A 16,979-nucleotide genomic window follows, 5' to 3' on the forward strand; every position below is an offset into this window, starting at 1 on the left:
TTCTTCATAAAAATGAAGTTAGGGCTTCTGGTCAGTTCAACACTCAAAAGCCATTTCTAAGGATCCCAATTTCATCTCATGCTTAAGGTTAATTTAGAACCTCAGTAGCCTACCCCACCTCTCCGGGGAACTCCCAGCTATGGAGACCCATAAGCTGGAAGCAAGTCTCAGAAAGGGCTATTTTTAGCAGAATGCAGTGTAGGTTATGGAGTTATGTGTTACAGAGATGAAGACATCAAAGGAAGCAAAAAAATTTGGAGAACATGAGGTAGAAAATATCAGATACTGTCAAATATCTATTGACAATTATAATGGGATATAACGCCAAAGAGTTGGCACCACCAGGGAGACGTTTTAGGAACTGTCTTTCCTCTTCATTAACTCAAGCCCTCTGGAATTAGGCACCATGAAATGCACAGGTAGAGGGGAAGGGCCTTCCCAAGAGGAAGGAGCAACTCCAACAGGGAACAGAGGCAGAGAACTGTGTTGTCAGCTGGGGGACTGCCAGTGGTCACGCGGGTTTGGGGCAGCTGATGGCTCCTCTCTGAGGCATCTTCTGCAGTGGGGAGATATCACAAGGAAACTAAGTCCAGAAGAAAAACCACCAAACCATCAACTTAAAAATAAGTAAGTACAGCAAAGGCTCTAACAGTAAAATAATCACTTGCTTTTTGTCTGCCTTTCCACTGAATCATGACTCAGAAAACACTCTTTAGCCCACCCCAATTCTTAGCTTTCACCACAGGACTGTCTGCCACCAGCACCAGCAATCACAACGACTGAGTGCTTAACCCAAGTCCTGCCAGCCATTAGCATTTTAATGAGAAAGTTCCTAAAAGCAAGAATCTGCTTTAGTATCACCATTTCCATTCTTTTTCCATTCTGTTTTCACAGACTGGAGAGACATTTCACTTAAGGTGTGATTAAGAATTCCAATTTCAGAAAAAATATCTCCATAGTTACACACCTCTTTTTTGCAACAAAGTGCCAGTTCTCCATGGCTCTGCTTTCAGATTTGAAGTGCTGACACACAGTAAAAATGCCTTGCCTCAATCATCATGATAGATCCATTTTCAGTTTTTAGTAAACAGCTAAAACATACAACACTTTGCTCTCTGCAAGGATAACCAAAAGAGCCCAAAGGAAATAATCTAAAAATCCAACTTGCGATGAGGAAGAAAATTTTGTGTAGAGATACATCCATTCTATAATACCAAAAGGGAGGATTCAGCCTGAATTTATGTCAAAACGAGAGACATACCAAAGGGTATATATTTGAAAATAGGAGATATATGGCCCATAGAAATATGCAAAAGTAGAATATAATAATACAATCTCTCAGTGTAAAATGTAGCGCTCATAAATTATTGCAAGTTTAATTTCTGTACATTGCAAATCTAAGAGTTAAGAGCAAGATATTAATTATGTTATATATATTCTTTCATTTAACAAAAGTATGCCAATGTTACATAAGAAATCCCTACCCTTCTTTAGAAGACATTAAAAGACATTAAACAAGAATAATTTATAGAACACGAGTCCAAATACCTTATACAGACAGCGCATGTTCAGAACATAAGCATATCCAAGGTATCAAACTTTTCTCCAACTAGACTTGACATACCCACCTGCCCAGTGCTCCTCGTTATAATGAAAAAAACCTGCACATCTGCTCTGCTCAATAAGATTAGAGAAGTCAGTTTGACTGGATTAATCTATCCATACAGACAATATCATTAGTTAGAAATGCACGGCTGGGGTTAGAGGTAAGCCCACAAGTGATTTTTGTTTGTTATTTAACTCCCGTTTCTAGAAATGGGAAATTATATCTACCTTGTGACTGCCTCACATTCTGATTTCCGCTGTTACACTGTGAAGTCATAATCACCTCTAAATGTTTGCTTTATGAACTATGAAGAAATGTAGGTTGCACCTGGGCTTCTTCCACTGACTCATGGACTTATAAATAAAGCCTGCAAGTCCTATAAAAACGTAAATTCACTTGACATGTGTGAGTTCAATAGCTGATTCCTTTTGGGACCTGTGATAATTTCAGCATCTGTTTGAAGCACTAGTAATACCAAGTCTAGAGCTCTCCGCCATGCCTCTGTCTTGGCTGTAACATTATCATAAACCTTTAAACCCTCTCCGTGGTCAGCGAAGGGACCAGAACCACCCCTGAGCAGATCACCTCTTCTAAACTCTTTCAATATATATGCTGAGGGAGAGCCACAGCCAGCTGCTTTTTTGAGGTGATGATCAATTGAGGTACATGCTTCCAACTCCGATGCAGCTTTTGCAGTGTTACACATAACCACTGAAAGATACTGCTTCCAGCCTCTTGCTAATGCTTGGAGCACAACTGATTTATACTCTGTCGCAGATGCTGCCAGCCACGGATTGTGAAACTCTTTCACAGCATTTTTATTTGCTGGCTGTAAAGACTGTTCTGCAAGCATCTGAATGTGACTAAGGCACAAGAGCTCCACTGCACCACCACCAAGAAAAACCTTCTCGTCATTTAAAGCATGATGGAGTCGATACACTAAAGTCCAGAACTGGTCTTCAATAAGCTGCATCTTTGAAGCTACAGTAGTGGTAAGCACGGCCGTGAGCAGGGGAATTCCTCGCACTTTTACCCTGGCTGGCACAAGCTCACCCAGATCCATTGCACGCCCATCACAGGCCTTCCACAGCTCCACTTGGGCCCCGTTCCCCACACAAGAAGAATTCAGCTGGGTGAGGTACGTCACTGGCTGGGCGCTGGTGACCTCCCCAAAGGCACACAACACATCCCGAGTGACAGAACCAATTACCAATATACTGTTTGCTATGCATCTTTCCATTAAGTTTTCGCATACATTTCCTTTGACCAAAACCAAGTTTACTTCAAAGTTTATCAGAATATCTAACATTCTGCTTAGCCACAAGTCCCCCGCTCTGCCTTCCTGTAGGCTACGATGCTCCAATATGGTCCTTACATTACATGGTCTATTAAAACCTAAGTGACGATATTGTTCGGTTAGGTCACCGTCCACTAGCAGAATCCGAAGGGGTTTGTCTTCAATGTATTTGATAACTGTGGCTTGTTCTGGTGATACTAACGTGACAAAGCCTGGGGAGACACAAGAATAGCTTTCAGGCAGGCCCAGCAAACAGCATGTCACAACCTCTGCAATGTTAAACTGGGAAGAGCCACTGCATTCTGCTCTCTCTTGTTGATATGCAACAATGCTTTGTAGCAGTTTCATGCTAGCCTGATTTCCATGGCTCAGAGTCATTGCCAGGTGTCCTAAACCATAACATTCACATGGATCTGCTGATTGTCCTGAAAGGTATCCCTGAAAATTATCTTGCTGATGTGAAAAATGGCTTTTTCCTAGAGTGCTGAAGTATCTGCTATGGGTTAACTTCTGTTTGTTATAGCTGGATGCGACAACACCACTTCCAGAAGTCACAGATGTACTTTTGTCACCTGCTGGTTTGACAAGAGAAGCTATTGAACCAAGGCCGGCCAAAGGTGAAACCAAGCACTTGTTAAAATTACAACCATCTTCTTGACGGGAACGAGAATTTATTGGAATTACTTCTTCTGGTACAGAAATATCTTTCTGAAAATACAGGAAACTCTGAGGATTTAGAAGACTGTCATGTCCAGTTTGGCAAGTTTTGATTTTAAAAGCGCTTGGCCTAACACTGCTAGAACACAGCTCTTTATTTACATCCTGTATTGATATTTGAAGACACTGGACTCTCTCACAGCAAGAGTTCAACCCCTCAGACATCAGAGATACAATTGCTGAAATAGGAACATTCTGCTGGAGGCACTCCAGTATGGCATTGCTCCATGCACCAATGAGAAACAACAGGGTACTCATCCCAGTCTTAAACTCCTTGTTTTGTGCCTGAATGGTTTCATTAAGAAGCTGTCCGGCAGCACTGGTTAAATCCAAACTTTCAATCAGTCTAACAGCAGAGCAAATCAATGTGCTTTGGTTGGTGCTTTCATCCACAATAAATTTACATGATTTCATCGGCCCCAATAATGTTCTTCCAGCTAACGCTAAGGCTGAGAGTTGCTGAAGTCCAATATGTCTTCTTGCATTCACATCCTCGAAAGCCATGGGCAGCAGGTACCATCTGTGAACAGAACACAAACTTATTGCCCCATCCTCACAGCACTCCGAAGCATATATCACCAAAAAATTAAATTAACAGTCTAACATTGAACACAGCTCTCCTGTGAGGCTGGCTGTATAAAACAGTTCCTCATCCTGTGCACTTATTATGAGATATCGATGCACATAGTTGCTGAAATGATGCATTGCTAAAATACCATGGAATTTTTTCTTGCTGGCAGATAGTACAGTGCTGTTAATTCCAGTGGTTTCTTAAACATGAAGCAATACAGATTCTATAGAACTACCACTTCTCTCCTGATCAGCTATCTGGAATTTCAGTTATTTGTCTTACTTAGAGCAAAAGGTCCTTAGAGCAGAATGGACAATTGTGTGCAAAACCAAAGCGCTCTGTACAGATCCATCCTGGTACCAACAGTTATACCACTGACTTTAACCTTCAAATCTGGAAAAACATAATCAAACTTATTTTATTCCAATCCTATTTATTCCATTTAGCACTCATCAATACTTCATTAAATGTCCATGAAAAGGAATGCCACTTCTTTATATCTCACAAAGCGAACTGCCAAGACTTTAAAGTTTTGATCTACTACTCAGTTTTAACGTGCCAAAAACAAGTCTTCTTTCCCTTGAAATCCCTTCCACACCACACTCCTGTGGCAGACCACATGGATTAAACTAAAGCTTCCTTTTTTTTTTTTCTTTTTTAAATGAAAAAGTATACACACCAAGAATTAAGAAGCCTTAGCCATATACCTTTTATGCTCAAATTCAAATAATTTATTTCATGTCCCTAAAGGTCCCTTTGCATAGCTATTCTAAATCCCAAAAAAACTCTTTTTCCACCCCACTCAATGAAAATCCATCTGAATATTGACTCAAATGAAGACAAAGTGTGAATTTAAAAAGCAGAGTAGGCAGTCAGAAATAACCTTTATATGCTGACAGACCTAAAGTTCTAGTCTAGCCCAAAGAGACAACAGAATTTCCCTTCAATTACTAGATACATCTTGAAGTACCAAAAGAATCTTTAACCAAGAAATTATTTTACTCTATAGTTATTCGTAATTAACAATTTAAGAAAAGAACTTTAGATAAGCAAGTACTTTTGACTTTAAAACTGCATGGGGAGTGCACATCTGAAAACCTCCATCCAACCTGCTTAAGGGTTTTTCTAGAAATTTTTCTTGGCAATCTCTTGTGATAATGGTCTAGCCATGCTATGTATCTGTATCCATAGTTCCAATAGTAATAATTAAAAAGCCTCTTTTTTCTTAACTGGAATCCTTAGCTTAATATCTCAAGTAGTTTATTTTGAAGCAAACAAAAAAAATGGAAGTGATTAAATAATAATCATTGGATCATGGAATCCAACATGAAAGATTTCCCCTACTCCCCCCAAAACTCATTCCATCTGATTTCTCTTAAGGATTTACTAAGATTGTAATTTTGGTTGGGGTTTTTTGGCAGGTGGGGGTGGGGTGGGGTTTTTTGGTTTGGTTTGGTTTTTTGAGGGGACGGGGTTTTGGGGGTTTTTTTTGTTTGTTTGTTTTTTTGAGATCACTGTTTCTGAATTCAAGCAGTTCTTAACTCATATGGTCATTTCTCAACCTGCTCTTGTTTTGATAGAACAAATAACCAATTTGTGGTTATCCTCATAAAATTTAGGAAAGAGCTAAATTAGCTATGCTGAAAGGCCAAGTAATGCTCTCTCACTACCTAGGTCCTTGGCATGTAGTTCTGGGCAGACAGCCATGTTGCTGTTTGGATGGGAGACAACTATGGAAGGACTGGTGGGAAAGGGGTTTCCATTTTCCAGTACAGTGAACTTCTTACTCTCCAGTCACTCCCAAATGAAGGTTCAGCTCAGCAATATGAGCCACTGTCTTATGAGAATGGTGTTTTTATTTCAACGAATGCGAAACCAAGACTGGTTGTGAGACAGATTAATTATAGTGCAGCACCTCCTATCAAGTCAACGCACTTCCACCAAACCTCAATGCAGCCACCTACAAGTTGCTTAGCTAAAATTTTCGCTGAAATTTAAGTTGAAAAATGTGCCCCTTACTTTTAGCTTAAACTCGTACTTTAAAACTGTACCTTCATTTTGGACACCTGCCTGTACTCCTGCAGATCCATAAACCTGAACCAAATGGACCCAGGGCTTGGCTGCAAAACCAGATGAAGGCAGGGCATGCTCTTACAGGAAAGAATGTTTTTATTTCATTGCTTGCACAACCTCTGGCATGTGTGATTTGTGATACTTCCCCCCCTGCCCCCCCCTTTTTTTATGTATGTTATTTTGGCAAGAACATCACACTATCCTATGCTGTAGGAACCAGTATACAGCAGACCCAAAATTCGTTCCCCCCCTCCCCTGACCTTTTACCTCTTTCCATCCAGTCTGAGGTGGAAAAGGTAAAGGGTCGAGTGGAATTACATTTCAGAGTCAAACACAAGTGAGGTCAGCAAAGAGAAGGCGGCATCCTGGAGAATGAATGAACAAACTGGTAGTGAAGGACAGCCACGCGTGAGACACCAACTACAGATGGCTTCTGCTGAGCTGACTCGCGTGCTGAGCTACTGCTGCTTGCCTCATCACCTGCCTCTGCAACCAAAATAAAACTCAACCTTAAGTTCAGTTTATGTTTACACACATGGGCTTTAGGGGCCTCAAGTGAAGAACACGGGGATACAAGAGGTATGCCAAACACTTATTACTCACTTTGTCTTACAGCACTGCAACCATGAAGGCGAAACTAATACAACAAAGCTTTACATCAGTTTTCCAAATTAATGTATTTCTGTGAAATGCTGGCAAAAAAAAGAGTCCTGCATGCATGCGTGCGCACACTTTCTCTTGTGGCGGCACTGGTGCACAATGAATGAGAAACGGGTAGAAAATGCTCTGCTTGCAGCTAAACCACCAAGCGTTCCAGTAACTGTTGCGACTTACCTGGTCCACCTAGGAGCCAGCACTATTACTACTAACGTGGGAAGAGAAAGAGCTTCCTAGATTAGTGTAGCCGAACCCAAACACCCGTGGTGAACCACCCCCGCCTCACTCGCAGCCTGAAAGCGGAAAGCAGCCAGCACGCAAGCGGGGAGGCGGAGGGCACCCCAGCAGGAGCCGAGGCCGCTCAGCAGGCGCCCCGGAGCTGCCCTTGCTCAGGCCTGGTGGCGGCCCGGCCACTTCCTCCCGGCTGGAGGACCGGCCCAGGCCCCTCGCCAGCCCCGCAGCAGGCAGGTGCTGGTTCCTCACCGATTCGGCTGTATTTTCCTCCGCTCCCCGCCGCTGGGCTGGGCTGAGGCGAACTGAGGTGAGGTGAGGTGAGGTGAGGTGAGGTGAGGTGGGCCGGCCACGGCAACGGGCGCCTCCGCCGCGCGCCACCAACCGCCGCCGCACGCGCTGCGCCCCGTTGCCAGGACACCGCCGCGGCTTGTTTGCACACCCAGCGGGCGGAGCGGCCGCCGCGCTCTCGCTGACATCACGAAGCCCGCCGCGTGCCATTGGCCTGGGCTAAGGAAGGGGGGCGGGTTCCCCGGTACGTCCGGCTCGCTCATTGGACGGCACGTGTTCGTTGCGTGCCGGCGGTGGGTGCGCTCGCCTCCGTGAGGCGGGCCGGGCCGTGAGGAGCAGCGGGGCCGAGCGGGCCGTCCTGTCCCGTCCCGGAGCGGCGTCCCTGCAGCCGCGGCCAGATGGTGAGCGTCCTTCCCCTCGCCGTGGGCTCCCCTTCCCCTCGCCGCCTCCCGCGGACCAGCTAGTGCAAGCTGCCGGCTGAGCCCCTCTGCGCCTTCCCGCCTCTGCCCGCGGTGCGGGCCGGGGCTGGGGCTCTCCAGGGCCCCGGAGCACTCTGCCGTTCCCCGGCCTCGGGCGGGCAGGCAGGCAGCCGTTGGGCTCGAAGGGCTGTAGGGAGGTGCCGTGGGGACCGCGCGGGCTGCCAAGGCCGTCTCCGCTGCTTGGTTTCCTCGCACAACGCGGAAGTCAACACCCCGGCCGAAAAAGGAAAGGAGACCTCCCCACCCCCCCCCAACCTGGCACTATGAAAAACACCCCCGATAAACCACTCAAGAATCGCAAAATATGTCACCTGCTTTCAGGGTGTGGGGTAAGCCGGAGGAAACGTGCCTGGTTAGTCTTAGCACAGCTTACTGACCTCCTCCACTTCATTCGGTCCCCTGTAGCGTGTGGCATATGAAAATGGCATTGGCCGGGCGAGAAGATGAAACGTAAAATGGATTCGCACAACTCAGTTTTGAAATAAATAGAACAGGAAGCAACGCACGTGCTGATCCTCAGGATCTTCAACATTTTCGCTAGATTTGTAGGTATATACGCAGGATGCAAGAAAAAAGGTTCAGGTAGTGTGTTAGCATTTTTTCTTTATAGGCAGGAAAAGGTCTCGTGTGTTTCTCCTAGAGCAGAATATAAGGAGTAAAAATCTGATGCCTGTATTAATAGCAGGGAAAAGTCAGAGGTGTGCCAGACAAACTGGTTTGCAGTCCAACCTGGGAGGGATAAACCATGTTTAAAAATGATATTTCATTTCCAAATACAACAAAATGCAATATTCTGTGTTACACACTGGGTATTTAAAAGAGCAATCCCAGCCAAAAAATGGTAACAATTCAGCAGAGGTAAGAGATTGCTCAGCAGTAGCTAGAAAACAAATTCCTTTCTTGGTATTTGTTTTATTTACTTCTATAAAGTCCAACCAGTCAAAGTTGGGGGTGTGAGGGACTGCCCTTCCTTCCATGAATCTGTGCAGATTCACGATGAAAGGACTAAAATCTGTCTGTGCCTGGTTTAGAAGAAAATGTATACTGGAGGAAAACATCCTTCCTGCTCGACAGGTGGGTGGTGGCAGGAAAACACTCTGTACTGCACTAGCTTACACCAGAAGCAGGGAAGGTCTCAGAAGTTTCGTGGATAATAATGCACCAGCTCAGCACAAGCAGATTAGCTCTCCTTCTGGGGCAGATTTTGTGTTGATCTTACTGCTACCACAGCATGTTGTTACCTAGCACCACAGCTAGTTGGTGGGCAGGCAGGCTAGAGCTACACAGCTCCCTTTTAAACTTCGTTCCAACAGAGCAGATGCTCTCAGACATTGCATTTCAGTGCTGACTTTGAGGCGTGGCTGAATTTGAGTCCCATTGACAGTCAAGACCCTATACAACCAACCTTTTTAGCTGTGAGGATGACTTACATGTTCCAGGTGAAACCACTCCTGACACATCAAGGCAACCGGCAGGAGGTGCAGAGGGTCTTAGTTACCTCAGTGGAGTGTTCATTTTCAGACTGCCTGCCTCTTTTTCTGGCATTACTCCTTTAATTGATGATCTTTCTGTTTAAAACAGAACACATGAAGCCCAAATGTGTATTCCCCAGTAACAAAGTCTTCAGCTTGTTTTCTTTCTAGAATAACCTAAGAAAATGAGCACAGAGACCCAGTGTCTACCACTTGCAGCAAAGAATGTCTCTCACTTCTGCTACAGCTTTACTGTTGTTATTTACAATTTAGTTGTGTTCTGAATTTTCCCCGGAGTAGGCTATTTCTTATCTTTTCTTTCCTTCACTTTCTGAAGGCATCCAACTACAGAAAACCTGGCTTAAGTACAGCCCAGCGGAAGAAAAGTGGCTTGAAACCTGAACTTACAGAAGAGCAAAAGCAGGAGATCAGAGAAGCTTTTGATTTGTTTGATACTGATGGATCTGGAAGCATCGACATAAAAGAACTGAAGGTTTTCAAACTTTTTTTCCTTGGATGGAAATATCTTTGATCTCAGAATTGTAGCTGCTTTTTCTGTTTGTCCAGCCCTAACTATTTTAAAATAGTTTTGGAGTACGACCAAGAATAATGGCTTGCTGTCATGACTGAATTTGGGGTGTACTACACGGTTAACTTGAGAAAGTTCTCTATGTAATACTTCAGAGCAGACAGGCTTCTCTAATACATGGGTAGTAGGTCAGATAGCTTTGAATATCTGAGCATTAGAGGAACTAAACAGTTCGTCTGTTTAGGTACACACAGTACACATTTCAGTTTTCATGACTGGCTGAGATCATTGTTTCTGGGAAGTGGACTTTTGTTGTTTCAGGATGAATGTCAGAATATAAAATTTTTTCTTCATCTTAGAACTAAAACCACAGATTTTGCACACATTCAGGAAAGGTACAACCATATTTTCATATATGTAATCCAAGTTACCTGGTTTTTAATAAAAAAAAACCAAACCAGACATCTGAGTTGCATTTCAGTAGCAATTCAGGTTGTGTGTGTGTGTGTGTGTGTGCATGCACACGCATACACACAGTAGTACAAGGGGGAAAATTATTCTCCGTTCTCTCCCTGTGTTTTTGTGTGTCTGATCTTTTTTTAAACGTGAACCTTTTATCTTAATTATCTCCTTGACCTGCATTTCTCACATACACATACTCTGCCTCCATTTCTGTGTATGTAACATAGAAGCATGAGTTACCTAAGCCTGTAGCTTATCTCGGGATTTATTTGGAAGCACTTATGCTTGGTTAAGGAGAGTGTGTTCTCTGAATGCAGATTATACATGTTAAAATACAGTTCTTAAAATGGACCTAAACATCTTAGCATCAACCATTAAATGCTGTTTTTCTTTTTCAAAATTAATTCAAAATAGTGGGTATCTTACAATAGAAAGTGTTCCCCTCTGAAAGACAAAATGGAACATTTTCAGTTGTCCCATTGCAAGAAACTGGTCAGAAAACGCACTTCAGTTAAATGTTAAGTTTCTGGTGAGTTTGGCACTTTCCAGTAGAAGAGTGTTTAGTGAGAAAGTTTCTGCTTAATATTAACTATTGATTTCCACTAGAGCATATAGGAAGAATGAATGTTCACAGTTCAGATCTTCCTCTGGTTACGTGTTCTTGAAACTTCAGTCTCCGAATTAAATATGCTGCAATCGTCTGGCACACCAGGACTGTGAAATTACTAATAAACACCCAAGCAGCAAAATCATTGTTCTAGGCTAGTGAAATGCCAGAGCCTGGTTTTAAACAACGTTAATATTAAGCATTTGTACAACAATCTACACAACTGTTTTTACAGTAATGCTTTGCTTGTGCTCTGTGAGGCTCAGAAAGTTTGCTTTTCTCTTCCTCAACTAGCACAGCAGTCAGCCTTTGCTTTGCTGAGGCCGAGACACTTACGGAGGGAGTACTGTCAGTTCCCACCCCCTTCCGCTCCCCCCTCCCCACCACCTAGCCCGAAGTGCCAAGACCTATGCATATGGATTTCTTCTGTCTCTGTGTACTGGACTGTATAAGTTAACTGTGTGTAATTCTGCACCCATCAAAATTAATGGGCATGCTGCCCTTAATTTCAATTGGAGCGAGATCACATCCCTCGTCTCCAACCTCCCCTGAAGTCCCATTTTGGTAATCCAGTCCCTTTAGGAACTACGTAGATTGGAACCTTTACCTAATTCAGACACAAAAAGTTTCTCTTCGTTTCAGAAATATATCCATGTTCCACATGGATCTAAAAAGAAAATATGTCTGAGTCCTAAGAATATCAAACCTACGCTGTTACTGTTTGGAAAGATGAAACAAGCTGGTAAGAGATATCAAGATGTTTTCTTGCAGTGAGGTATTGTTACAGTTTTGGACGAGGAAATTAAAGCAGCTTTAGTGCAGCTGCTGACACTGTAATTCTGGTGGCCTCCTAACAGAATTGCTTTTTGGTTCAGGTTGCGATGCGTGCTTTAGGCTTTGAGCCAAAGAAGGAAGAAATTAAGAAAATGATAGCAGATATTGACAAAGAAGGAAGCGGCACCATTGACTTTGAAGACTTTTTGGCTATGATGACGCAAAAAATGGTAGGAATTCTTAATAGAAATTCTTGCGATGGCATAAAAAAATAGTGAAAAGGAGTATCTCGGTGGCAGGTGTTTTCTAATTAATGTATGTTTTACTCTTGTTTCAGAGTGAAAAGGATTCAAAAGAAGAAATCTTGAAAGCTTTCAGATTATTTGATGATGATGGGACGGGAAAAATTTCATTCAAAAACTTGAAAAGGGTTGCCAAGGAGCTGGGAGAAAATTTAACAGATGAAGAACTTCAGGTAAATTCTGATTTGCCAAAGCTTTTCTAACAGGCACAGACCAATCCTGTAGCTCCTAAGGACTGGGTGGAAATGTATGCCTATACAAAAAGAGCTGAGAAGTCAGAAATATGAAGAGCAATCATACATAGTTATGTTTTCACATGAAGTGCTTCTGATTTTTTGTTGTTTTAATGAATGGAAGATCTTGTGTTTTGAGTCCCGTGCCTGATCAAATGTACAACATGTTTTGTAGGAAATGATTGATGAAGCTGATCGAGATGGAGATGGAGAAGTAAGCGAGCAAGAATTTTTGAGAATCATGAAGAAAACTAGCTTATATTAATATTTGTTGCCTTGCTATACAGCTGCTCCAAAAGATAACCTGGAAAAGACTTAAAAACTGGGCTTGTGCCTCCTGGATATTTTCTGCCATACAAAGAAAGTCTGAAAAGGACAGATTTTTGGTTCATTCTTCTTTTTTCAGCCATGTTAATTGGGGAAGGGGGGCTTCAGCACCCAGAACTTAAAATGAGATATTGCAGAAGTGAAAAGGAAGGGTGAACTGAACCTGCAAGGCAGGGTCCCTTCCTCTCCACCTTGACCATTTTATTGATTGCCATTTTGGGTAAAGAATGCTGTGTTTCAACTATTTAACTAAAAGATATTTCACTTGAGATGGGAAGATTCCTACTGCTGCTGGGAAAGGCCACTTTTGACTTTCCTAAGGCTACAGAATGAAGGTACAAGCACAGTATTTTTATTCCTTTTAAGGCTTTTAGGTTATCTTTTGGGTTTTGTCTCATTTTGTTTATTTCCATGAAAGACTCTAAAACCAATTGCAGATCTGTCTGTATTTCTGTATGAAACACTGTTTTCCCAGGGCAAGGTGGTTTTGGACCTAATGGGAAGCAAATGTAGATAACCAGATTTGCTTCTTCATTTGGAGCTGTGCACCATCAGTAGATGTTCTTCTGTTTATTTGATCATCTGAAACCTAGTTTACTTGAATGTAACCTGCTTGGATTATCAAAGTTTATTGTATAACCAGCCAACATCTTGTGCTGTTGTTCATACTCCCAAGACATTACAGAGCTGCTGTTATGCCAGGAAGTTAGGTACCTAAAAAGTTGAGTTCTATGGTGCACTAGGGTAAATTTTGTCTTTGGCTGTTTACAGGACTCGCATCTGACGTGAAAAAATAGCTCACCTTGGACATCTGTGGAACACTGAATATATTTAGATCCATGCAATCCAAATTCATTTCAGACATCACAAGTTTGGGTTTTTTTTTTTTAGGAGTACCTTCATTTTCTTGAATATTTCTTGCATATACAGTCAATCTAGGACTTACTGGAGTGCCACACTTCCTTCTGTGTTATGGTGGCAGAGCAGTGACACACAACATGACATCCAATTATGGATGGTGGTTCTGCAGGAGGGTTTGTCCTTGGGTCCCAATTAGACAATCAGCTTCAAAACTGCAGGGAAATGGTATAATCCTAATAATGGTATAATCCTATAATCCGTCTCTCTATAATAAGGCGCCTGAAGGAGAGTTTGTTACTGCTCACAGTGAAGCGGCAAGTAGGTAGCATAACATCAGAAGGGTTCAACGGTAAGAGGAGGGAAAGAAGTATTTCACCAGTGTCTGTTAAGGTCCCTCTTTGCTTCAGACAGCTTCTGCTGCTTGACAGCACTAACGAGGTTAGTAGAAGAAAGGAAGAGCCAGCTCCTGGGTTAGCTCCTCATCACGGCTGCTTCAGCTCTCATGAGCTGTAAGGGCCCAGCAGGGGGAGAATTAGTTTCAGGAGCGGAAAGGAGATGTTTTCATTTACCTTATCTTCATCTCAGCGTGCAGATGCGGACCTGGCACATTCTGCCCCAGTCCTCTGAGTTTTGTTCTCTGAACAACTCTGAATAGACCCTCTCTAACCTGTACAAAAGTAAGCTGACACCTCTGGGAGAACAAGGATTGTGTAGGACCCTGGAAAACTCAAGAGACCTGTGAGGTCCCCCGTTAACATATTCAGTGGCAGTAGATGTAACCTATAGTACTGTAAGCGTTTTAAAATGTCTATTAACTTTGTATAAGTGTGAAATAAAACTGTTTTGCAAGTTAAAGACTTTGTGTGCTTACTATTAAAACTAAATTTTCAAAAATAATTTGGAAGTGTTAAATGGTTCACCAAGTACATTTTCACTTTCATTTATCTTTTCTTTCTAAGAGAGAAATTCTTAGGTGCAGTAGTCTATCGCATAATTCCTCTCCCTCTTCCACTATGCTGATTAAAAGTTCCTAGTACTAACCACTGAAATTCAGAAAGGGAAATTTGAAGTTCTAGTTGATTATGGGGAATCCCAGAGCTTATTAGAGTGACTGTACTATTTTTAATGCTGCCACAGGAAGAGATTGATGACTGTTGTTAACCTATGATGCATGTCACTTCTCTTTTCCTGTTCTAATCCCATTACCTGACTTCTGAAGGTAGGAAAAAGACACACAATCATACCTACCACATACATTACAATGGCAAAATGTTATTTCTGGCTTGCCTATTAATCTCTTAAGTCTGGAATGTCGAGCAAGTGGCTGAATTAGCGCAAACCTTGCAAGCGTTAACATAACAGAACAAGTGTCTCATGCTGCTTGAGTTTACGTGATAGGGTATCTTGTCGCCTCTTCAGCCACGTGCACCGAGTATGACAACTAGCACAGCAGTATCGACAGCAGCCCACAGCAGTGCTGTAGTTCCGTGTGAGTTATTCTCGGCGCCCTTGGGAATCCTTCCTGTCCCTTCTAGAATTTTATCTTTCACATTTCTATACACAGTGGAGGGAAGGAGCCTGATTGAAGCCAATGGCAGAACTCGAGTTTGGTTTGTGTGAGGAACGGGTGCTGAACTGCCCGTTCAGGAATTTCATCCGTTTACTGTGCTGGAGAAAATGACTCGGATCAATGAAGTAGGAAGGTACCCAGCAGACATTTTTCCTGGTCTCTGTTCTAGTGCCTACTCGAGTAGCTTGCCCTAAATGGAGGGGTTTCACTAGAGGAGACAGGTCACTTGCACCCCTCTCCTCCTCTTCCCATTCACTTTATTGTCAAAAATAAGAGCTGGGGCACTTCCAGGAGTCTTGGATTCAACTCCTTTGCACTAAAGCACCAAAAAGGAGGCAAAGCAGTGATTCGGGTTGCCTTGCAAGGACGGACCCATCCCTCAAGGCACCTGAATCCAAGTGGTCATCAGCGTGAGTGCGTACTGACTGGGACCTGGGGCAGAGGGGAAGGCTTCAGTCCCAACCCCACTTCATGTTCCCTACAGACTGACCTGGGCAGCTGCAGGGGCAGGGGGAGGCAGATGGCTGTGAACCTCATCCTTTGTATCCCTTTTCCCCTTCATGCTGACAGGGAGGCTGGGTTCTTCCCTGGCATTTGCAAATTCCTCTTGGATGGCTGCAATTCAGACACTGCAATACGTGCATCCAGCTGAGATCCTTCCTTCTGCGATGTCAGTGAAGCCTGGTTTTCAGTTTGAGTGTTCATGCTAGTCAGATACTGTACAAAAAGAAAAGTGGAACTGCAATTTGTATTTGGCAAGCACCGAAATATCAAAGCATTGATGAGGGCGATAGCTGCTTGGGAGATAATATTGCAAATTACTTCCAGTGAAAAATGTTTCTACATGAAAATGTACTGGTCTTTTAGTAAAAGACAAAATAGTTCAAGAGAAAAAAAAATTACAAGTTCTATTCAAAAATATGCCAGTTGCATGGAAATTTTAAACTAACCTTTGCTGTTATCTCCCCTGTGCAACTTTAAGTTCTTTAGCATCTCTCAGCCCCACAGTACAGTCCCACAATCCTACCAGTCCCACAGTAAAGCAAATCTTCAGCTGGTTTTAACAAAACAAAACAAAAAACAAAAAACAAAACGTGACTATCTAGTGTGCAAAGATGTTTCAAGTAATCTGAGCTGGCAACTTGAGACACTGGATTGTTGTGCCTTCTCACCACATCACAGGGAAAAGTGGATAAAGGCAGCAATCTTGAAGGCCATTCGCTTCTTTGCAGTTATACCTGTGCCAAATGTGTGTAAAACGGCAGGCTGGCCAGGCACAGGCGATTGCAAAAGATTGGAGGAGTCTTGCATTGCTTGAGGTGCTCATGCAGTTAACTGGGAACGAGTGCTACGCTCTCACTTCTCTAGGTGTGAGTGTTTTCAGAGCAATAAGCACGGGGTCAACTTCTAACACTGCAGAAAAATAATGGCTTTTCAGGTTAAGCCTTATCTTGTTATTTAAAAGAGGATGGGGGGAAAGCAACAGAAGAAACCCTTTATGTACTTTCACATGCCAAGAGTCCTACTAACAGAGCCCAAATATTTCAATAAACTGATGCAGCATTTAATATTAAAATAATTAAATTGGTCATTGACAGTTTTGAAGAGTAACTCTCACGTCCTGCAAACTGCTTGGTGAAGTCATGCCACGCATTTGAAATGTTAAGTATTAATTCCCTGTAAACGTCCTCACCAAGTTCATATAAATCAAATGATGCCACCCTACACCTGCTTTTAAACACCCTTGGATAACATAAGCGGATTTCGAGAAAGACTCGGGCAGTAGAAAGTGCTCTGGGCCAGAATTCACCATTGCCACATTTGACGCATGGAAACACTGGCAGAACACATTTTTCTGACATGGGGTGACTCTTTCTGTGACCCCAACAAAAATTCTACAGTACCATACTACTTAAATCT

The 16,979-nt window shown here is 42.9% G+C and overlaps 2 protein-coding genes across 5 annotated transcripts; one reads left to right on the forward strand and one right to left on the reverse strand.

Annotated features, from left to right (window-relative positions):
• Nucleotides 1-1,048: 1,048 nt before the first annotated feature.
• Nucleotides 1,049-7,578, reverse strand: BBS12 (Bardet-Biedl syndrome 12). Of its 2 annotated transcripts, XM_075501126.1 has the most exons (3): nt 7,405-7,578; nt 6,532-6,629; nt 1,049-4,140 (listed from the first exon to the last, which is right to left on the reverse strand). In XM_075501126.1, exon 3 carries the CDS (start codon nt 4,122-4,124, stop codon nt 1,983-1,985), a length of 2,142 nt encoding a protein of 713 aa, XP_075357241.1. In that variant the 5' UTR covers nt 4,125-4,140; nt 6,532-6,629; nt 7,405-7,578; the 3' UTR covers nt 1,049-1,982. The 2 variants fall into 2 exon arrangements, with proteins under 2 accessions (XP_075357241.1, XP_075357240.1); XM_075501125.1 differs by lacking the exon at nt 6,532-6,629 and having other exon boundaries at nt 1,050-4,140.
• Nucleotides 7,452-12,893, forward strand: LOC142409498 (uncharacterized). 3 transcript variants are annotated; one of them, XM_075501128.1, is made up of 6 exons: nt 7,729-7,844; nt 8,244-8,504; nt 9,732-9,887; nt 11,868-11,996; nt 12,104-12,241; nt 12,477-12,893. In XM_075501128.1, exons 4-6 carry the CDS (start codon nt 11,874-11,876, stop codon nt 12,564-12,566), a joined length of 351 nt encoding a protein of 116 aa, XP_075357243.1. In that variant the 5' UTR covers nt 7,729-7,844; nt 8,244-8,504; nt 9,732-9,887; nt 11,868-11,873; the 3' UTR covers nt 12,567-12,893. The 3 variants fall into 3 exon arrangements, with proteins under 3 accessions (XP_075357244.1, XP_075357242.1, XP_075357243.1); XM_075501129.1 differs by lacking the exons at nt 7,729-7,844; nt 8,244-8,504 and adding an exon at nt 7,452-7,467; XM_075501127.1 differs by lacking the exon at nt 8,244-8,504 and having other exon boundaries at nt 7,697-7,844.
• The last annotated feature ends 4,086 nt before the right edge of the window (nt 12,894-16,979 follow it).

Source organism: Mycteria americana, chromosome 4 (genome assembly GCF_035582795.1).
Source record: "Mycteria americana isolate JAX WOST 10 ecotype Jacksonville Zoo and Gardens chromosome 4, USCA_MyAme_1.0, whole genome shotgun sequence".
NCBI classification, from domain to species: domain Eukaryota; kingdom Metazoa; phylum Chordata; class Aves; order Ciconiiformes; family Ciconiidae; genus Mycteria; species Mycteria americana.

Excerpts from the sequence above, each read along its gene's own strand:
- LOC142409498 (XM_075501127.1), top strand. Across the intron at positions 9,888-11,867 it reads TCGACATAAAAGAACTGAAG|GTTGCGATGCGTGCTTTAGG; the intron begins GTTTTCAAACTT and ends TTTTTGGTTCAG. Across the intron at positions 12,242-12,476 it reads TAACAGATGAAGAACTTCAG|GAAATGATTGATGAAGCTGA; the intron begins GTAAATTCTGAT and ends CATGTTTTGTAG.
- BBS12 (XM_075501126.1), bottom strand. The coding sequence starts at position 4,124 with ATGGCTTTCGAGGATGTGAATGCAAGAAGACATATTGGACTTCAGCAA.